The sequence below is a fragment of the Chrysemys picta genome, chromosome 3 (genome assembly GCF_011386835.1).
Source record: "Chrysemys picta bellii isolate R12L10 chromosome 3, ASM1138683v2, whole genome shotgun sequence".
Taxonomy (NCBI): Eukaryota; Metazoa; Chordata; order Testudines; family Emydidae; genus Chrysemys; species Chrysemys picta.
The window spans coordinates 38,818,073-38,841,935 of record NC_088793.1 but is presented as its reverse complement, the minus strand read 5'-3'; the positions used below and the strand labels follow the sequence as shown (position 1 = coordinate 38,841,935).

General features: G+C 39.4%; 1 protein-coding gene across 22 annotated transcripts in view; it reads right to left on the bottom strand.

Moving 5' to 3' along the window:
* The window catches only part of MYT1L (myelin transcription factor 1 like), a 386,408-nt gene that overhangs the window by 114,142 nt on the left and 248,403 nt on the right, over positions 1 to 23,863 (bottom strand). For 17 of the 22 annotated variants that reach the window (XM_065587748.1, XM_042848749.2, XM_065587757.1 and 14 more), the window contains 2 exons: positions 20,168 to 20,523; positions 16,704 to 16,799 (listed from right to left, as the gene is read on the bottom strand). In XM_065587748.1, coding sequence (XP_065443820.1) covers positions 16,704 to 16,799; positions 20,168 to 20,523 — 452 coding nt within the window. The remainder of the gene's footprint in view (positions 1 to 16,703; positions 16,800 to 20,167; positions 20,524 to 23,863) is intronic. The other 5 variants (XM_065587749.1, XM_065587751.1, XM_065587752.1 and 2 more) reach the window with 2 other exon arrangements.

Sequence of the window (23,863 nt, the reverse complement as noted above, 5' to 3'; positions counted from 1 at the left end):
CAGGTAGCAGGAGAATTTAATATACTAAAATTTGCTGACAGGCATGCTTTTGGCATAAAAGAATATTTTCTGCAGGTTGGCGGACAAAAGAATAAATCAGAATTTTAAATACAAAGCTCAACAGTGAGAAATATAATACTTCAGCCACATGCTAGTGTTCATTCTACACAGTGCTTGGGGATCCTGGGATGAGAGGAAGCTGTCGTTAAGCAGCAGAACTGATATACATAGTGGATTAGGGTGTGTCTACGAAAGGAAGAGCAGAGATCCGAGGGTAGTATATTGTGCAAACTACATTAGCTAATTAAGTATAGTATAGCGGATTATTAACAAGCAAAGATGTGTGTTATATTCAGGTGATAAGTCATTGTCATCAAACCCATTTTTATTGTCAATCTTGGTATTATTTTAGTTTACAAGTCTATTATTTTTGTGATATCCAAAATTCTGATGGCTTCAGTTCACTAAAATTGAAGTGCGTCAGAACTTGGTTTTCTCAGAGCAAGACTTGGGGATAGAGTTCAGCTATTTAAAAAATTTCCGTTTTATGTGTTTGCATAGAAGTAGGTAGTTAAGTTAGACAATTAGTCTGTGGAATAAGAAAATCAAATGTGCTTAATACTCTAATGATCGTATTCTAAAATGAAATTTATAAACGAATCTCACATTACTGAAATATTATGGCCCAGGACCATCTGTATGAAGAATATTCAGTGGAAACTGCTGCTTTCACATAGTACTTCTTGCAGTTGTGTCTGACAGGCAACCAGAGGTGAAAGAAGTAACAGTGAGAGGAATTAATGGGGCAGTAAGCTACACCTCTGAAAAATGCTGATGTCTTCAAGCCTAAGACTTTAACTTCCAAAAGCTGTTGTGAAGCCAGCGTATGTTTAACAGCATATTGAAAGACAGGTCATGAAGATGTATATTCTCTCAGTTCATTCATATTAGGACTGGTCATGTGTGCACTGAGTGTTCCACACAACACCTTTTGAACCTTTGAATTCTGAGTTGGTGTTTTGACTTGAATGACATATGGATGATTACCAATGGATGAGTGTGCAGCACTTTGCCTATACTATAGTACAAAGCCAAAATATGAATCACTTATTTCCTGAGTAAAGACATAAATTTCTTTTGAGTGCTTGTGAAGCTGGGTAAAAGCTTAACTTTAATATTATTTATTCTGTTAGTTTGGTTTTATCCATTTAAGCTCTCATGCCCATTCAACCCAAAAAAGAAGGAGGAGGGGCAAGTGGAGGAGAAGAAGAAAGTGTAATGTTTGAATCTTTGATGAGGGAAACGGGAATAAACTCTTTTAATCCTTCAGTTACTATTTGTCTCCTACTTTATATTTCTTTAAAAACAATTATGTTTCTAGGGAAACATTTATTAATTAACTCCATGCAGTAACTTTTTTTTTTTTTTTGAGGAAAACTACAGACGCATGTACCACTATCATCTGGTCCAAGACACAGTTCTCCAGGGCGATCAGAACTCTGGCCAGATCCAGCAGTGCTCTTAGGCATATGCTTAGTTTTGAAGCTACGTACGTAAGTGCTTTGCTAGGTCAGGCAAGAATGGTCATCACCCCGAAGGTTCAAGTCCCAAATTAGCATATGTTTTAGTCAACATGATTTTGGAAATATTTTAGTTTAACAATGAGGCAAAATTATTTTATACAAAACAATGTCCCTTTGATTCAACTGTATAAAATCTTACCATGCTATTATTATTTTTATGCTACCAAAGTTTAACTTTTAACTGGTTCCTCATATTTTGTATGTTTAATGATAATTTTATTAGGACTCCACACATTATAGGTGAGATCTTGATTGGCTGTTATATGGCTGTGTGGGGAGGCAGTATGGCACCTTACCCCACCGTTTACACAACCTGGCTAAAATTGTAAGTTACACCTGGGAAAGCAGATTGTTTGCTATCAAAATGTTTCTCCAAGGTACAAGTGGCCAAGAGTGGGTTGGGGTACGTGTGGATCCAGCTATCACTCTGATCCTTCCTATGTGCTGGCTGGCTTCATGGACAGGGAATATGCATAAGGGAAGTTGCAGATTGTGCTCCCCCCATCCTGGCCCAACCAGGAGGTCTCCTGGTTATCTCCTAGGAGGGTACCTCCCCTCTTACTATGCCTTGCTGTGCCTTTAAGGCATGATCTAGCCTTATGTAAGTGGTGTCTGTCTACAGATGGTTCGGCAATAGAGCAGACTTAATTGTTGGCTGGAATCTGTGTGTCTGTTTCTCTAAATGTCTTGAACATTTCTGCACGTGTGAGGTAAACTGAGTAGCTTGTAGGGAGTAGCTCTGCGATGAGCCAAAGTATAATTCCTCCACGGTTTTGACCATGGAAGTTGCTCTTTACATATCCTATAGGAAATAACAAACATCAAGATGTGCTGTTATACTAGGTAGCTGGACAATTTTCAGCTTTTTTAAAGTATCAGCTTCCTTCAGCCACCTGAACATATGTGTGTTCCTGTATTTCTGCCCTTACAAAAGTGAAGCATATTGGCTTTCCCATAGCACCTTTCATCCAAGGATCTCAAAGCACTTTACAAAAATTAATTAATAAAGCCTCACAACACCCCTGTGAGGTAGGTATTTTTAGCTCCATTTTACAGATGGGAGAAACGAGACACAGAGAAATTGAGTGAGCCATTCCAGATCACACAGTGAGTCACTGGAGAGCCAGGAATAAGACTTAGACCTCCTGACAGTGCTTCCTCCCTTTGCTTCTACCAAATACATTTTTATACATCTGTTTGGTAGAATAAACCTTGCCATATTTTTACTGTAAGAACTCATGCAAAGTAGCACCTTCTTTTTAAAAGGAAAATATACAGCATTTAGTTTCAGAGATTCTGCAGAGAGAGGCAATGATACTTCAGTAGTAGCTACATTCCTATCAAAAGCCACAGATTTCACAAACCAAAGGTTTCTCAAATCTGTGGTGTGCCTGTCATTTTATCTGCTTTTTCATGGGCATGAGGGAAAATAACATGGCTACCAATTCCCAACCTATGTGGTTATACTAGCTTCCTGAACAGATGGAATTTTTCATCATCCAATCAGCATCCTCTGTTTTTTATGACACCTGACTCATCTCACTACTGACTTAGTCATACACCAGTTCCTCACTGTACAGTATGCAATGTAATTGGGTTGCCCCTTTCCTCCTTCTGGTCCAACAAAGTGATAAATATAGATGTTCATACATAGGTCTATACCCCACACAAGCATGTCTGGAATATTTCAAAGTCAGTATAAAAAAGTTTAAAGGGACACTGTCAGATCATATAAGGTCCAAATTTCTAGAGGGCTCATACTCCACACTGTGGAAGAGTCTAATCCAAAATTCACTGAAGTCAACTGAAAAACTCCCATTGACTTCAGTGGAATTGGGATCACACCCCAAATCTTTCAAAATCCATGTGGATTCCAAGGATCAAGTAGGCACTCAGGGCTGACCATATGTAACTCTTTGCCTCTGCCCAGTTCCTGTTATTCTCCTTTGCTGTGAGTTTGTTAAGTTAAAAACCAAAGCAATTTATTTGTATAATATTTGACATATTTTTACCTCTATTTGCAAACACATAAAATAAAATATCCAGGATTAAAAAAATGTCTAATTATTTCTTAGACGCATTTTAAATACTATATAACATCTATGTAATTTTTTTTCTACTTCCTCCCTAAAAAACACTTACTATAGAGGTAATGTTGGGTTCCACTCCTTAGAATCTCCCACAATAATTACAGCATTCAAATAATAACCAATGCTCAAAGAGAAATGAATGAAGTGTGGAAGTCATTAAACACTGTAAGGAAAGTCTGAGCTGAAGAACACATCACATCACAGTGGGGTTCAGTATTATAAAATAGGAGTGAGTGCTGCAAAGCAGGTCTGTACAGACCTTCAGATATAGAACATAATTAACTATTCTTTCTTACTGTGTCTTTTCTTCCTTAAAAAAATTATTTTCTTTCAGTTAGTCTTTTCATTTTCTCTCTGTTCCACTTTTTATCTGGTCTTACTAACTGATGTGTGGTGTAGGGTTTTTGTTTTTTTCCCTTCAAATAGTAAAAAGTGCCAGGTATTTAAAAAGGAATAATAGGCATCCTTGCAGAATCAGAATTTGTACCTAACTATAGAAGTGTCACTGGCAAATAAAGATGTTCTTTAATTGTTCATATTAAGATAAAATTGAAAATAACCAACATACATTTTAATTAATAATTTTGGAACCATGAAATTGATAAATGTGCTCTAGTAAAAAATGGGTGTCTTCTCATCTCAATGGGCAGGGATTCATATACAGTTTTACCCTATTCTGATAATCCTAATCTCTCTCTTCTTTCTCCCTTTGTATCCCTCTTGTGACCACTGTTTTTTGTTCCATCTGAGCCATGGCTATTTTCTAGCCTTCTGTGGCTCAAACAACTATTACCATCACCTCCTGTGCTCCCATTATTCTTTTTCAGCTTCCTATCCATCCAATTATTTATTATTATTATTTATGCAGTACCATGGAGGTGTGCATGATGCTTTACAGTGAACATGTTTCTTCCCAAAACAGGGTATGATCTAAGGGCCCATTCCTGCAAACCCAATTCTATCACCCTTACTCATATTGAACAATAACCTGCCTCACAAATATTCCTATTAGGTGATGGCAGAATATGAGAAGTTCTTACTCAGGGATATTCCCATTGACATTATAGAATCAGCCATGTAATTAGACAAAGAGAGCACTCCAGACAAGCAAGGAGGTGATTAAGACCAGTTCAACAGTTACAAAGGGCCAATTTTTGTCATTCTTATGCACAATGTAGGGTTGCCAACCCCCCCCCCCCTCCAGGATTGCCCTGGAGTCACCAGGAATTAAAGATTAATCTTTAATTAAAGAGTATGTCATGTGATGAAACCTCCAGGATTACGTCCAACCAAAATTGGCAACCCTAACAGTGAGTAGTATGTTACTCTACAAGTAATTTCATTTATTGAAATGGAACTCCTTGCAGAGTATGATAACTACTCAGTGTGAATAAAAATGACAAGATCTGGCCCATAGTATTTAATTCACCCTCTTTGTTGTTGTTGTGTTTTTTGTTTTGAGTGGCATTTTTCTGAATATTTCCAGGGAGCATAGGGATATCTGAAGGGGCAGTTTTAACAGCAACCATTCTCCAAGGGGTATGTCAGTTTTTTCCTCACTCTTAGGCTATGTTTACATTGCAAACAGGAATGTGATTTACAGTTCATGTAGACTACCCACCTTAGCTTTAATCTAGCCAGATCGCTATAAATAGCAGTAAGGACATGGTATTGCAGGCTTCATTGCAGGACACAAATTTGAGTGTGTACCCAGGGGATTCAGGTAGGTTGGTATAACTCATGCTGAAGCCTGCTTTGAGGCATCTTCACTGCTATTGTTAGCAGGCTAGCTAGATGAAAGCGAGCCTGGGTACTTCTACACAAGCTGCAATTCTCACCCATGGTGTGGCCTCTCTTTCCAAAACTGCATTCACATCTGACTTGACCTGAGGGGAAGTACTTACTTTCCATTTCCTTCTTATGGAAAAAAAAAAGATATTCCACTTGCTTTTCTTTAATTACAGTGTCCTACTCAGTATCAACCTATGCACTGGGATGGCATTTCCACAGGGCTGGGACTTTTGTCTCACAAGCATTATATCTCACCATGGCAGTGGTATCCAATCTTTTCAGTCAGAGGGGAAAACATTATTGCAGAAAAGGTGAAGAGGCCGCAATCAATACTTTGGGACAGACCCTCTGGCCAGCTCTACTCCCTTTGCACAGAGACTGTGCAGGGGGCTGGGTAGATAATCAGGGAGCTGTGACTGCGGCTGCTTCATTTTCTACTGCTTTCACTTCTCCTAGGCTCCCTGGAGGGAGGAAGGAGCTGGGTAGAGTAGGGGAGCCATTCTGTGTCAGGCACTGTCCTGGGCGCAGACATAGCCAGTTCAGTGTGTACTGGTTTCCTGCTCTAACTCAGGTTCCCACTGTCCACCAGGGAAGCTGGTGATGAAGCAGCGAAATCTGCTCTCCAAGCCCTGCAATACAGCAGGGGAGCTGCAGCACAGAATGAAGAGCAGCTACTCACAGATCTAGTTCACAGCAGAGCTGCTCTTGGGGCTGTGGTGTAGTTGTAGACCACTCAGGAATCAGAGACCTCCCGAATCTTCGCCCTACGGCAGCAGGCCTGATCTGAACACCAGTTTAAAAATCACAGGGAGCAGCTCAGGGAACATGTTTCCAATCCATAATCACATGCACATTTTCTTCTTACCACAGTTGTCCTCTAGGGCTACAGATTGGATGCTAGTGGGGCACTCAATCTCCTTTTACTTACAACACTCTGAGCAATCCTGACTCGAGTTCTTTTACTCATAACGTTGGGTTTCTCTTTGCTGCATAGCTTGTTGAGGATCAGCAATATTCTGTTACACAGAAGAAATGGTTGGGGGAGGTTAGGAATCACTTTAAGATATTTTTGGGTTGTGGACAGGGCAGGGCCGGTGCTACCATTAAGGCAAACTAGGCGGTTGCCTAGGACGCCAAGATTTGGGCGCGACAAAAAGCGGTGCCCCCAATTTTTTTTTTACAGCGTTCCTGGACTGGGCTGCCAGTGGCGCGCTGACACGTGCGGCTCAGACTCCCTCTCTCAGTGCAGCAGCTGCTCCATTTCTCCCACCTCCCAGGCTTGCGGTGCCAATCAGCTGTTTGGCACCGCAAGCCTGGGAGGGGAGGAGAATTAGAGCGAGGGCGGCATGCTCGGGGAGGAGGCGGAGCAGAGGTGAGCTGGGGTGGGGAGCTGCCGCACGGCTCTCTGGGCCGGGGGGGGGGGAAGCTGCCGCGGACGGGTGGGTGCCTCAGGGCAGGAGGGGGAGCTGCCGCAGGGTTCTCCACCCCAGCTCACCTCTGCTACGCCCCCTCCCCGAGCACACCGTCACTGCTCCACTTCTCCCGCCTCCCAGGCTTGCTGCACCAATCAGCTGTTTGGTGCCACAAGCCTGGGATGAGAGGAGAATTAGAGCGGGGACGGCGTGCTCGGGGAGGAGGCGGAGCAGAGGTGAGCTAGGGTGGGGAGCTGCCACACGGCTCCCCGGGGCGGGAGGAGTTCCCCGGGGGTGAGGGGCGCCTCAGGGCGGGGAGCTGCCGCAGGGCTGGCGGGGGGGCGCAAGGTGGAAGTTTCGCCTAGGGTGCGAAACTTCCTTGCACCGGCCCTGGGACAGGGACAAAGTTATGTGGGAACAAGCTGATGGTTAAGTGGAATGGCTTGTTTATGCTGCACTGGGTGATGTGGAGATGATTATATCCGGTTAGATGAATCTGCTCTCCATTCTGAGGTTGAGGATGTTCTTGTTAGGTAAAATTGCATTTTGGGAAGGGGTCTTTTGGGTGTTTTCTTAATAATGCTGTCTGATTAGCCCTCTGGCTGGGGTGAGAGATCTGCTAGGTTTCTTTTCCTCCTTTTCCATTCTCTGGCTGGGTTCAGTGGTAGGGAAACTAGTGGAGATAAATATTCTATGTGCAAGAGTAACAGACTCTGTCTAATTTAGAAGCTTTTTCTTAGGATATGGATCTTGTTTCCCTTTCCCCCACCACATCATTTTTTCAGGAGCCAGCTTCAGCATCTACATCCCCTTTAGTTCCCTCAGTTTGGTGGTTGAGAAGGCTGAGCAATGCTACTGTGAGCTGAAGATAGGGAGGGACCAGCTCTGGGTGATTGGATTCATTGGTACTTGTGATAGAAGGTATGGGGAAACAAAGCAGGAGATTCTGTAGATTGAGATCTGTGGGTAGATTATTGTTATCTGTGGCATCATCATGGAAGGGTAGGACACCAATTAGCAGAGACCCTACACTTCAGTTCATGTCATTTAGTCCATGGCCAGTGACTCACTCTATCAATGTGCCTGCTACCATAGAATACTGAATCCTCTTCAATTTTCAGCCATTGACACAGAAGCCCCTAAGCATTCTCTGCTTATTTTCCATCCTCAAAGTGGTATAGTTTTACCTTTCACACCCTGAGCAGGGTAGTGGCAGACTTGCCCAGAGACCAGTCAGCTGCAGGGTGTATAAACATTATTGGTATGGTATTGGTATCGGTGAAGAAAACGTTCTTTCTATTACTGTACACACAAAGTTATTTCCAGCAGGATTGTTCCAAGTGGCTGTCCTCCTGGTATATCCTCAGTGGCTCTGCTTGGAAACTGACAGATCTTTCATATTGTGAGGAATTTCCCACCTGCTGTGTAGCTCTGTATTGGACTGCCTGTCCTGGTGGGAAAGGATTTGTGTCTAGGGAGGACAACTGAATGGCTTCCCTAGGAAAATTTTGGTCAGGTTCTTCATGCTGTAATCTTGTCAACTATTGACCTGCCTCTAATCTGCCATCCTTGGGAAGATTATCTTGAAGGTTGTGGCAAGACAATTTTGGTGTCACATGGATTCCTTCATCCCCGTTAATCTGGTTTTAGTATGTCATGGAGACTGCTGATCTCATTGGCTGAGGATTTCCTCCTGTCAGTGAGGAATAGTCAGGAGTCTATGCTGATTCTTTTAGATATGAGAGTATTTGACACTGTTGAGTGTGAAATTTGGCTACTTTGCTTGCAGTTACTAACCGGGGAAGACAATAGAGTCTTTGTGACTTCTGGGGGTTGCTGAAATTTACATTACTCGGGATTGAAAACTTGAAGCTGAAGCTTAGTTACCTGAAACCATGCATGTCCTGCAATACACTGTGGCAGTGGTTTAGCTCAAGCACCACAGCTAATTTCAAGGATCCCACATTTAAATCTGGTTGCTAGTAGCAGAACAATCTCAACAGAGTGTGTTTCTTTCTGGAACTCATTTTCCTACCATATCCAACAGAACTAGAATCTATTGAACTTTAGAGAACAGTACAAATACTTCTCTTTTCTGATGCATGTCTTTGAGGGGATGATTGAATAGTGGAAGGGTTTGTTTGTTTTAAGGTAATTTCCTTTTCTTTTTGCTCATTGGAAAAGGGTATTGCAATGGTATTTATTAAATTTTGATTATGTGCCCCGAGACATCAGAAGGTAGATCATCAATCAAATAAATCAAGTAAAATAAATAATTAAATAAGTACAATAGCTAGATTTCCATTATATATATGCAGTCTTAGCTTATAATGCACAAATTACATTTTTCTGATTTATTCTCTGAGCCTGTTCCTACTCTCACAATGGTGCAAACCGGGGTAGCTATAATGAAGTTCAGAGGAGTTACACCAACATAAAACTAGTGATGAGATCAGAATCGCTTGCTCTAAATCCACCTGAGATCATGTTTGCTCTTTTCCTGCAAGTATTCTGCAGATGACTCACACTAAAATCACTCTACAGTTTTTTTCACTTTCAGTTATTTGTCCATTTTTGTATGATTATTTTTGGTCTCTAGTCTCATTATCTTAAATTTCTCTACATTGAAGTGCATGGACTTCTTATCAGTCAATAGAACTAATCTACCCATTATTAATTTGTTTACTCTAACACTTTGTATTTGCTGCTGTACTATGCTTTATGACTTTCTAAATACATTGGAAGAGTATCAAATGCTTCCCTAAAACTCAGATAAATCATGTAAATTGTTTCACCACAATCTATACATTGATGTACAGTACTTCAAGCAAGTGACTTCAAGCAAGGCACACATTTTCCAGGACAATTATCTTTTTATAAATACAGGATGATAGTTCCTAATTATGTACCTCTAAATAACAAGTACATTTGGCTCACCACTGTTTTTAATATTTTTCCCACAAATGAAGCCATGTTTACTGAGTCCATGGTTTACTGATCAGAGGTAGATAAACCTAACAAAGAGTCATGAAATCTTGCGTGGGTTTTTCAAAAGTACTCAGTTAGTCTAACTTTGCTTCCAGTTAAGTCAATGGGGATAATACTTCCCTTAGCTTCAATGAGAGCCGAGTTACAGCAACATTAAGTGCTCTTGAAAATCGCACCCTTCATGCTTCCAAACCCATCCAGCCCAAACTACATTTTCAAGACATTTCAAGAACAGGTATGATCGTTCAATTGATATGATGTCATTATTTCAGCTCAAAATTAAGAAAACCAATAAAATAGAACCCACATTATTGGGAGATCTCAAGAGAAAATAAATCTTCAGATAGATGGTTGAGAAAAACAGGGACTATGAGTGCAGCCTTCAAACCCTGCTGGCTAACTTACCTAGTTATAGACAGCTAGCCAGCTAACTCAAAACCAGCTGGCTGGGCAGTAGGAGGTGGCAGCAGCAATAGCCCAGTACTTGCACAAAGTCTTTATGCACTAGTCAGACTTTAATACATATGACCTTAATGAATTCTTTGGGCCTGATTCTCTACTGCTCTACACTTTATGTAGTCAGGTACACCGGTGAAAAGTGAGTGTGAAATGCTCCCCAATCAGAATGGTGCTGCGAAGTAGTGGAGAAAAAGGCATAAATAGTTCAGAAGGTGTTTATGCACTAAAGTCAAATCTTGGGGGACATTATCAGGTGAAAACTGAAACTAGACTTAACTAGAGTTCCAATAATTTAGGTCTGACTGTACTAAATCATGGATGAGTTAATCTCCCAAAATAATACCTACATCAAACAATGCCACCAGCACAGGAAAAGAGTGGTGACATGATAAACAGATATTACTCATTTAATGCACTACTTGAAGGCGCACACATACTGCAACAATGAGGGTCATATAAAAACCTATAGATAGAATAGAATAGAATAGAATAGAATATCCACAGACATGCATGTGGATATGGACATGTTGCCTACCCCTGCTTCTGACCAACTGTTCTCCTGCCACTAGACCCATCTTCCTTTCCTTGCACTCTGACCATGTCACTTTCCTTTTATTCCTTCGCTGTCCTCCTGTTGCCTTTCACACTAAGTTCAAGCTTTTCATCCTTACTTTCAAGGCTCTGCACAATGCTGCTCCTATCTACATCTCTGCGTTCTTATCTTCCTAATACTCTGCTGTAACTGGCACATGATTCCTTTACCCACTGTCTGCAATCCTCCCAGCCTGACCTCCTAATCATTCCTTTCGTATCAGTATTTTTCTTCATTCTCATTCCCATTCTCCCCTTTACACTTGGAAGTTGCTCACTCTCCCTGTATAACAGAAGTCCTCCCTCCCCTTTCTTCAAACAAATCCTCCCTTAAAATATTCACTTCTATGCAGACTTTCAACAATAGTCCCCTAAAGAGAAAAGAGACGATTAAAAATACTAGCAACAATATTATGTCACTTCCAGATTAGATCTCATCTGGCATTTTGTGTTTGAACTGTAACATCTGTTCGATCATAGAATCATAGAATATCAGGGTTGGAAGGGACCTCAAGAATTCATCTAGTCCAACCCCCTGCTCAAAGCAGGACCAATTCCCAACTAAATCATCCCAGCCAGGGCTTTGTCAAGCCTGACCTTAAAAACCTCTAAGGAAAGAGATTCCACCACCTCCCTAGGTAACCCATTCCAGTGTTTCACCACACTCCTAGTGAAAAAGTTCTTCCTAATATCCAACCTAAACCTCCCCCACTGCAACTTGAGACCATTACACCTTGTTCTGTCACCTGGTACCACTGAGAACAGTCTAGATCCATCCTCTTTGGAACCCCCTTTTCAGGTAGTTGAAAGCAGCTATCAAATCCCCCCTCATTCTTCTCTTCTGCGGACTAAATAATCCCAGTTCCCTCAGCCTTGGGGCATGGACCATATCTTTTCCTATGTTTGCACAGCGGTATACAAACAGACTATACTCATCAGACATGAGTTTTAAATCTATTGATTGCTTTATCTACCAAGTCCTGTGGTTCCACTGCTCTTCTGAATGTTCTAGTAATAATTATTGGTTATTTGGTATTCCACTTGCTACTTTGTTAAATTCTTCTGGTGCTTAATTATCTGAGGGCAGGTCTTTATTTATTATATTGTAGTGGGAGGAGAAATGACAATCAACTTTCAATCTGAAGCCTGCCTTTAAAACTGAATGACTGTTTTAATTATTGCAGACAATGCAAAGATAGGTAGGGGGCTCCTCTATAAAGATTTTAGTCCAGTGCTTTGCTGCATGTCCAGGAAGCTGTTTAGGAAATGTTTCTCAGTTATACAGCACTTTTTTGTAACATTAGGGATATGGTAGAACTGCAAATTTGATACATGGGACATGATATAGATCAGAAGGAATAATCAGTGCAGTGTGTACAATGCTTAAAAGTGTATGTAATAAACAAAGAGCTCACATCTCATCCACTATATGGAAAAATAATGAAAATCTTGATTTCTTTAATGCTTTTTTGTATATGGTGCAGGCCAAGCCAAATACAGCTCTTTGAAGTCGCTGACATCAGTGGAGTTACTTTAGCTTTACAACAGCATAACTGAAAACAGACATGATGTCCCATGCTTCAGTGCTTATCTAGCCATCTTCCAGCAGTTTGTGAGATTAGGATTGTCAAAGCTATGGATTCTAGTTTAATTAGATCAGCTCACATGATCAGTTCATGTCAAATAAGGCTTAATCCTGTCATAAATTAGCTAGCACAAGGTTTCTCACACATAGATGTTTCAAAACACTACCAATATATAATCTATAGAACAGATTCTTCAAAAAATTCATCAAACAAACATTAACCACCTTTGGCACCAGGTATTATTTATATATGTAATATAGGTGAGAGGATAAAAAAAATTAATATCCATATTTTCTGTAGCAGCCTACATATACCCATTGATTCATGGAAGTTTTAATAACCAAGGTGACCAAAACCAGCTTGATTTCCCTGATCCTTTGAATAGTCCTCTCTAATTACCACTTTTATATCCTTAACCCAACTTCTTGTTCCTTTGCTAGCATTAGAGTTCTCTGTCTTTTGCTGACTGCACTGGCAAACTGGCTGGCTGGCTAATTCTAACTCCTGCAGACTCACAGACTATCTGTAACCTGAATTAATTAATTCAAGTGAATGTACTTCTTAAGATATAAAAGTATTGTCTCATGTGTGGTATAGGTGACAAAAGAATGCAACTTAATTGTTCTGGAACCCATTACGCAAAGGAGACAACACTCCTATAATAACAGTTACTCGTGATTATATAAATATATGTATTATAGATTGTTGCTTTTGTTTCACAGGATAATTTTCTCAGTATGCTTTTCAGTTTAGTATTAATCCCTGGTGGAACTGTTATAGTGGCAAATTTCAGGAGGAAAAATAAGCTCCTCACTAGCGAAACAGAAACTTCCACTTTTCTGGATGAAATCCTTCTGGCCTTATTCATTCAAAATTCCAGTAGAATATATGCTGTAACTCCAATGGGAGCATTTCCTGAGTAAAATGAGCAGCATTTGGCCCTCTTAAAGCTGCATGAACCAAGAATCTTAGCAAAAGAGGTCAAATTAGAATCTTTAATAGTGACTTGCTGGTGAGCAGAATTTCCACACATGCTTTTGGAACCACCAAATGCAAATGTCAACAGACACTCATGTAGGCTAGGTACTCTCTACCTATACTGCTACATATCCTTGACAGCTTAATTTTGTTTTCTCTGTTTTGGAACTTCTGGCTCTGGAAAGCAATGGAATTCACGGGGATAATGGATATTAAAAGTTCATTCTTATACATCATGTGAAAACCTTCCTTTATGTGCCATCTTTCAGATGTGAGACTTTCAAGGACAACATCAGGTCATATTTGTTTGGAGTACCCATGCAGAGGGCAGGTATTTCATTTTATTCACTAAGTTCTAGACTGGGCCTTTAGGCACATCCCTGTGTAAACAATGGTGCATAGCTGTTTTGACAAAGGGAGGATCACTGGTAAGGAACTGAGTTTCAAAGAGTCACAATAGATATAAGACTACACTCCTAATACTACAATATTTTCCCCTTGAATTCCTCCCCAAATCCCACTTTGCTCCAGGAGGGAGTAATTTAATATGCTGCTCTGCCACCCACCAAGGGGAGGAGGTGGAGTCAAGGAATCACTCTGCATTTGTTCACAGGTAAAGGAAAGTAAGAGAAGTATTGGATGCACAACCCCTCAGATTGCCCCTTCTCCTGGAACCACAATCTGTGAGTGTCCTATATGACTGTGCCCCAACTCCCCTGGCACAGCTGCAAAGTAACAGATTGCAGTGAAGCCCAAAGGTAATTAGTCATTACTCAGTGAGGCCAATGCCTTGTTTTCAATTAAGATTCTGGGCAACAGTCAGCAAGTTACAAAACAAGTGCTAATACAACCAAAACAACTATATTCACAGATAAAACAGTTTTAACACAAAACAAAATTAAATCAACTGTCAAGTAGTTCTGGTGTGAACACTTACAGTAATACTCTCCTCTCAGGTCTCTTATCCAGACTTCAAATTTCATTATTAATATTGCATAATTTGTCCTAACTCCATTTGCAGAACTGCTGCTGATGTCAATGGAAGTTCTTTGTGTATATATTTACAGCAGGGATCCAGTATTTGGATCATTAAAGGTGAATGCTTCCCTTATATTGTACAAAGCTGTAACTAGACTGTTTACTTTTGAAGGACCAGAAGATCTTGTGCCTGCATCTGATGTTTTGAGACACTAAATATGTAAAGTCCGAACTCAGCAAGATACTTAGCCACATTAACTCTCTTGCTTAAAATTGGGAAAGCCAACAGATCTGTTCACATGCTTAAATTGGGCACATGTTTAAGCACCTTGCTTATTCAGGGTCTGAAAGAATTGCTACCCAACTGTGTTATGCATTTACAGACAGAACAGTGTCTATTTAACATTTCGTAAAGGAGGATGTGACAGACATAAAATCACTTTACATAGATGTAATTCCACTTATTTAAAAGGAATTATTCCTGATTTACACTGATGTAAGTGAGCTCAGAATCAGGTCCAGTCTCACAGGAGCACTGGAAGAAAAATTACAACATTTGACGAATACGGTTAACAAATGCTACTGTCTAAGCATACCAAATGGTAACCACCTTAACTATATAGTATTGGAGCAAGTGAAAGCCTATCTAGCAGCAAATTTGTTTTTAAACAAAAAATAGCAGAGTAAGCATAATAAATATATCTGGCCCAATTCGACAAGAACTAGAGGTATCCAGAGGGAATCTACTAGCTAGCTTTTCTCTAAACCCTATTTTTAAGGCTTATGCATTTCAGCATTGATCTACTTGTTTTTTAAAAAATCACATTATTATTTCCAGTTGAATTTGGCTCGGGAAAGAGTAATTCTGACCAGAGTAATATTAACTCAAATGATACAAACTACTAAAAATGAAAATATTGAACAATCTCTACATTTACACAGGTCTCGTTTGGTAGGAATGATACATCTGGTACAAAAACAAAGACATCAAGAATTGTTATACAGTAGCATGACCTGATCACTTGCATACCTTTGCATCTCTGAAAACTAGAGATGAAAGGCAATATTAACATTTTGTAACAACAAACATCAATCAAGGGACTGAAGTAAGGTCTTCTGGTCATTGCTGGTGGGTTTTTTTCCCCATTATACTGTTGGTGGCAACATACCCCCATCACAGTATTCTCCACCTTCTTTTATAAAGAAGATGAAAATATAGAGCAATATACATGAATAGAAGAGTCCACCAGCATATTCTGAAGGATTGCTTCCCCTTCTGTTTATTAATCCTCTCTGATCCTGGAAAATGCATTTCTTTCCATTTATTGTTCTAAGCAGTGAACAGCTGTTTCCTGGCCTCTTCATTTAAGGCTGTCATTTCTTTGGTTAGATGTTTTGCATATATGGTACACCAAAACAGGTGCCTAGCTTTTTTTGCTCTGATTAATATGGAATGCTTTACTGTGTTCACCAAACGTGTGACTGCTTTCTTGCTAATAGTTTGAATAAATGAATGTGATTGATGCTAGGCAGATTGGACAGGCCATCTCTCTGGTACAAACCTGTTTATTTCATTGTTTCAGAGACTTAGAGATTCTTAAGTTGCAAGGACAGTGGGAATCTGTGTTCTACCACAATATCCTCAGTACCGATTCTTTCATCTTAAGATTGGTGTTTGCGTCTCCCTTTGCTTAGAGGGACATGCATAATCAGCCACAGAAGCAATCTGATGAAGGGATCAGGAAGATAAAGGAGGGCACTATCAAAGTTAACCTATAAACTAATAGGTGGATTTCAAGACATCGGGTATGTATATCAATAGCCTAGTGTGTGCTAGTGGGGAAAAGGCCAAATTTCACCAGAGTATTAAAAAACAGTAGTCCAATTTGTAGAAGTGAGAAAAAGGTGAAGCATTTCCTCTCAGTATTTCCAAGTAATAGTCTGTAATACAAAGATTTATATTCAGTCTCCTTGAATATGTGGCAACTGTGCCTTGCAGTTATGCAAACATTATGTGGTACCTTGTACTGGTATACTGTATATGCTACTAAGAGTTTGAGGGAATTAATGTGATATAAAAGGGATATTTATCAAATCTATACATCCTGACCATTCACCTTTTAGTAAACTACAATAAATCTTTTGTCGCATGATCATGTGAAATGGATTAGACTTGATCAATGTATTAAATTTACTTAGATCTAGAATCAGCCTGACTCCTCCTGACCCTGAGGGATTATGAAATACCTGGAGTACAAGCCATCTTGAATGTCTTCATGTGATATAGGCTAAATGGTGCCTTGGAACATCCGTTCCTGGAGCTCCTCCAACGGAGATTTCTTTCTATAATAGAAAAGCTTTGTGAAACAGTCTTTGGGAACCAGCTATCTGAAGTGATCACTTCTCAGAAGGAGAAATACCTTAGTTTGCCTTGCAAAGCAAATGTGCCCTAAGTATTTGACTCCAGAGATTTTCAGCAATAACCACCAAAGTGAAGGGGCACTCCCTAAAAGTGGGCTTTATCTTACTATCTTACTGATAGCCTTCCCATGTGGATTGGAATTTACAGGTTAGGTTATCTTAACAAAGGTCACGTCTGCCTTCTCTTTTGGGGATGTGAAAGAAATTGGAAAGATTTGTCTTTCCTTCCATAGTGGTAGTACTGTACGTAAGGGATTTTCAGGCCTGTGCTACTTTTTCATTGGATATATCCCTATTCTTCAAAGAGATTCATTACTTTAATGGAAGGTTAAAATGAATGTTGTGGCCATTGAAAGGGCATTTTAAGCACTAATTTTAGTACAAGTGATTATATACTGAGACATCAGCAAAGGATTTGGGATCTAGCTCCAAAAGTCTTTGGTTCTCTTAAATTGGTATTTTGAGATTTGTAAGAGTGTTGCTTTAGGATGCTTCTGTGTCTTCCAAGTCCTTTATTATGTCAAAGGTACGGCCCTAGGGATAGGATTTTCTAAAGGGTCTAAGTGATTTCAGAGCTCAAGCCTGATTGTCATTCAATAAGAATTATGTTCCTAAATCACTTAGGCCCCTTTGAAAATTCCAAACTAAATTCAGTTTCCTGTTACAAAGGAGTAACTCCAGAGTCATTAGAATTAGTTATTTGGGGTGTCTCTGGATTTAGCCCCATATAACAGGAAACTTAATTTGGACCTAGGAAATTATATAGTACATTGCTTTATGTTTCTCATACCTGTTGACTTAGAGATCACATTCCCATCTGATAGAATTTTTCTAGCAAAACTGTCTGAGATTTTAATTGTCCTGTTCATTAAGACTAGGCTTGGTTATGAGACTATGCAAAATTTCTATAATCTCATAAAACTACAGCACCACTGACAAAAATGTTTATAAGCACTGCAGAGACACCTTTATCTCCACTAGAAGTTCTACTTTTAGTTTCTAATTGTAATTATGTTGGCTGTGCGCATACTGTGATTTTCCCAGTAAATGATTCACCTTAAGGGAGTTCTAAAAATATAAGCAGGGAATTCCAGTAAATGATGAAAGATTCCTGTATTATGAGCAATGGAAGGAGAAGACATTTTAAGTTCTCGGTCAAAAAACCATATAAAATAAATTATCTCCAAAAATCTGTTTGTTTAAATATCTTCTGGACCTCTCAAAACAACAAACTATGGCTATCATCTCAAATCTAGGTCTTCCCACTCCTTGACCTAGAGAAAAAGAACTTATCTTCATCATTAGGCACTAGTAACTATATTTCACGAATCAACTGTGCTGTAACTAGCATCACCTGTATAATAATATGCTGATTCCAAAAAGGTCATAAAATTAATTTGCCCTGAATAATTCCACTGTTAAGCCCCCTATTTTATTTGACTTTCTTTTTTGCATTCCCAGTATTTTACAAAGAAATACTTTTTCTTTTATCTAGGAAACTACATATTATCCCTCAAGTAACATGAGATCCTCTGGGTAACTGACCTGTTTAACTTTTCATCTCCTCTACTATGATGTCTAGCTAATATAGGTACTTCTGCAAAATTCCTAACTTGCAGTTCTTAATTTGAGTCTACTCACAGAAAGAAAACAGCTAAGAAACAATAGCAGCCACTAAAGTTGTTGATTAGGATCACTAACTATACGTGCAGCAGTGCTGGACATAAGTAAAGCACCATGTTCTGTAATATCTGTACCGGTAAACCTAATACGAAGCTTGGCAGAAGGAAGTTTCTTTAGCTCCTAAGTCTTTTTTCCCCTTAAATCATTTTTGATAGTGTAGATTTATTATTGTCCAACTGGGCCCAAAACCGTTGCACCAGCTCCACTATGATCCAGTTGCCATTACCTCTTAAGAAAGAACTGCTAGAATTCCAAAGCAAACCAACAGGATAGCAATTGCAGTCACACACCTGCCTGAGCTCAGATAGACTATCCTTACAGGTTCTGAAACAACAGAGTCTCTTTGCATAAGGAAACAGCCTCCCCTGGCATCAAACTGCTTCAGAACTTTCAAGCTTGGCTACCTTGTTTTTAATAGTTTTGGTAGGCAAATTAAAAGTGAATAAGGAAATGCTGTCGGTTGAGGCATCTGCAAAAAAATGCTCATAGCCATCTGTAAGCCACACAGTTGTCTGAATGAAAAGAGTACTTCCTAAATCTTTTTCTAAACCTGACCTAACAGAATGCTGAAACAAAAGTCAGACAACTTTCATACCTTGCTCCTAAGAGGAATCTGACTGAGGAGTGCTGAAAGTTTTTCTTATATTTTTATTGGTTAGAAAGGTGAATCTACCCAACCAAAAACATGTTCCCTGGAAATGGGAACAAAATACTTTTTCGATAGCTCATTAATCTTTGCACCATTCTTCATTTTCAGCCCAGTACATTATAATGTAATTAATGGAGGGATTCTGAGATAAGCAGACAGTGATCATATATTTTGAAAAATATGCTTACACAGAGTCCACAATCCCAGTAAACAGAGATGTCAATGGATTAATCACAGTGCTACTACATTAGCTGGGCTATTAATTAATACCTATATAGTTAAAAGGCATCAAATGTATGGCACTGTATTCAGAAAATATAATTTTATAAGGACTTTCTTTGTGTAAACCTGTCACTCTCCATAGTTTTAATAAAATCAACTAAAGTACACAACATCCAAGTCTCAAAGAACCAAAGTATTTGATAACATTTCATTCGGATATTGTTTGTCTGAAAGAAAGTTCAGGACCAAATTTTCAAAGGGAAGAGATCCACTTGTGCTCACCAAAAAAAAAAACACCTGCAAACACATGACCGCATTTATCTGAGCAATCATCACTATTAGGTGGGCAGATTCAGTAAATGCACATGCAAATGATGAGAACGGGAATTTGCAGTTAACCATTTGCTTGTACCGTTACCCAATTTTTGCATGCATACCTGGCAATTGCATGCATTAATCCAGTTACACATTTCTGCAGGCATTTTTTCGCACACACACAGTTCTGTATTTGAAAATTTGACACCACTAGGCATCAAAAATATTTGAAAGACAGTCATTAAAATAGATGTTAAAAGAACACTGTGGGGTACATTTTCAGCAAGGCACAGGGAGATTTAGCTGCATGACTTCCATTAGCTTTAATGAGAGCTGCACAGCTAAATACCTGGACACCACACTGAAAGATTAACACATAATACACACAATGTTTACTTTTTACTAATACTCTTATTATTACCACGTTCTTCCTCCTCCTCCTCTTCCTCCTCTTCTTCTTCCTCCTCCTCCTCCACGTCTTCTGCTTCCTCTTCATCCTCCTCTTCTTCCTCTTCAATCTCCTCTTCCTCTTCTCGATCTATTTCTTCCTCCTCCTCCTCCTCATCACCTTCATTGTCATCAGAATACTCCTCCTCCTCTTCCTCTTCCTCTTCTTCCTCCTCCTTTTCATCCATCTCCTCTGTTCCATCAGTTTCATAACACTCGTCTACTGAAGAGTTGTCTGTTTTAACCACAAAGGGTTTTCTTTTGGGAGCAGGTTCTTGGGGTTGCTTATCTTGTGTTTTTCTTTTTTTTGCCAAAGGACAGCCATAAACACTATTATGAAAAATAAAATACTTGTGTTATTACACTGTCTGGCAGTTCTCCTCTGCAGGTCAGATTGTACAAAGCATTATGTCATTTAATCAGGTTTTATAATTATTTACTACATTAATTGCTTTCCTTAAAATGTACATTTTTGGAAAAAAAAAAAAAAAAAAAAAAAAAAACCACTTTGCTTAGGCAATAATGACCAAAGGGGAAGGCCCTTCCAAACCCTCACGGCGTCTAGTCAGCATTAACTGTCTGAAAATGCTACACCCAGGGGTCATCACTGCAATTATAAAGCTAACAAGAATTTTTTCCCCCTTTCCCCTCCTGCCCCCAACTGTGTTGTCTCTGCTGTATGTTGAACTTTGTTCCTTGGTGGATGCATTTTTTTTTTAATTTATAGCAAATATTTTTTCCTAGCAATTATTGATCAGTACTGTAAGGAGTGGGAAAGCAGTCCTTCATATCTTTAAACTATTCAGTGAGATTTTGATCAGTTACAATTGGGATCTGCTCCTGCAACATTTGAAACTAAGAGTAGGACTGGACCCTTACATATAGATAATAAAAATAATAATAATAATAAATTGCTCTTCAATTATTCACTTTACCTCTCCATTATGTGCCATGAAGGCACATAAAAAGCAAAACAAACATAAAAATTGGCAGAACTAATTTTAGAAGGTCTCAAACATTCAAGTTAAAATGTATCAAAAATCATATGATATTTTCTGAAAGCACCAGTGCTGAAAGTCAGACTTATCTGAAGTTGGGTATCATTTGTTCTCTGATCATCTTAGCTACAGGCATAACAACATTATAGGACAGAAGAGGATCATGCTACTTTTCTGTAGAGTTGTCCACCTATCTGTCCAACTTAATTTCTTGTCTAATATGATCTCCATTGCACAGCCACTATTTCTTCCTCTGAGAGAGCTCTGTTGCACATATTGAATTATCCTCTGTGTAAAGAAGTTTCCCTTGAACTTCCTTATTGTCTGAATTTAACTGCAGCTCAAGCCACATTGTTTTTGAGCCCGTTTCCTGTCATGAATAGTTTTGTGACATTTCAAACTCTTCTCTATAGCCCTTTATACATATCAGAATATCTGCGCTTAATCTCCTCTTTCACAATCAATTTTCCTACCTTTCCTCACAGTTACAAACCACTGAGACACTCTATCATTTTCCTAGCCACCTGACACCTTTTGTAGTTCTATCAATAGCTTTTTAAAACATGGGGCCCCTCCCGATGGTCAATACTCCAGATGTGGTCTGTATGGTGCCATAATGGTCTCCTCTGATTTGAACTATATTCCGTTATCACAGTTTGTCATTTGCTTCCCTGATGATTTTAAGTTTCTGACATTCTTATCCTCCATATCATTCATACTGTTAGTACTATATCTTTCTTCAGTGCGAGTGCCACTAATATCATATTCTTCAAGGTTCTGAGTCTTATTTTTAAAGCTGTCAGTGGGCTACACCAAGACTATTTCCAGGACTGCTTCTGTCTCTCTCACTCTTTTCATAACCCTCTTAGAATATTATAATCAACAGGCAGGTCTCAGGTACAACACTCGGGGTGAAGGGCTGAAGCAGGTCCTCATTTGTGAAAATCTCAGCCGCTGGAGATAAAGTGAGCTTGAGTTTTGTCACATTTAGAATGCAATGCAGAGCTCACCTCTTTTTTCTGCACTGTCCACAATAAAAAAGGGTGCTAAATACTTGCAAAGCCATCTCACCCAAACCTATTTCTCCTAGAAGTAACTCTGGAAAGGGGCAGAGAATATGGTCCTAATCAGACTACACCAACATTCCTTTTAATTTTTGGATTTGGCAACTAAAGGCCATTGTGATTGACACATTAGAAATCAATTACGGGTAAAGGTAGGGCAACCTAATTGCCAATCATAATCCTATTTACTGTTTTCAACCTTGTCTATATTTTTCTACACTACATTTTATAAGGCACCTAAAAACCCATGACATTTCTTCTAGGCCCAGTCCCACTAACCTGCAATTGAAATCAGTGGGAGTTAGGTACCTTACTTGATTAGGTGCTTTTTGTAAATACCGCTAGGTTCCTATCTGCATGTTTAGACATGTACATAGCTTTGTAACTCTAGCTGCATGTCTTTTCTCTCTTTGTGTGTGCTCAGTGTGCTCGACCCTCAAAGGTGCTGGCTACTCTAGCCCCAATCCAGGTGAGCTCATAAGCAATTAATTGAACTTAATGGGACTTCTCACAGGATTCAAGTTAAGTGTGTATTAAGTACTTTGATGGATTGGGACAAGAATACCCAGTACCCTCTAGGATTGACAATACATTCAGTCTCCCAAGAAAATTAACCATGTGTGTTAACCATGACCACCTTTTGGTCAACTTCAACCAGTTTACATCAATCCAAACTATTTGCTCCTTGATCAACATCTAGAATCTGTTCTTGGCTGTGTTTGGATATTAAGCCCTAAAGGTCTGAAATTCCTTTGATTCTTCGTATGAACCCTTTAAAAATATGGTCTTTCATTGACTCCTCTATAGTTTTCAGGTATGTCTTAAGTTCAGTGGGCATTAAAAAAAATAATTTCTCTCTTTCAGAATCCTGGGAGACAGGCCATCAGACCTGGAACTTTCTTTCTGTTTAGCTGCCCTAATTTCTTCTTCTTCTTTACTTTACCTATTCTTGTATTACCCTTATTTTCATTAATAGTTCATATTCTACCTCCAGGACATTCCTATCTCTTTCTGGCATTTCACCCTCATTCCCCCTGGTAAATACACTGAGGAAAAGAAAGCATTTTGCTTCCCAGCAATCTCTGCCTCATATGTCACTAAGTTCCTCTCACAGTCAGATAAGGAGACGTCAGTCTCTTTCATTGACCTCCCGGTCCTGATATATCTGTAAAATCTGTTATTGTTTGTCCCCATACCTTCTGCAATGATCTTTCCATTTTCAATTTTGGCTTCTGTGATCATTGTCTTAGCTCCTTATTTTCTAGACTCGTGTATACCCTCTCATAGCCATGATCCTATTGATTTATGTCTTGTTTGCTTTTCTCTTTTATTGCTCCCTGTATTCCTGTGGTCAGCTATATTTGTTTCTCCCCAACCACCTACCTACCTCCCCCCCTCACCTCACACCCCACATATGCACACTTCAGCTGTATTTGTTTTCAATAGTACACCTACATGTTGGGCTTCCTGCAATTTCCCTCTGAATATTCCCCATTTCCTTTCTGAGTCCCTCCCACTCATTTTAGTTTCTCAGGATCTTTTAGTAACAATCCCTATGGAAAAGTCCCGTAGAACTTACTAGCGATGAAACCAGTAGGGTATAGAAAA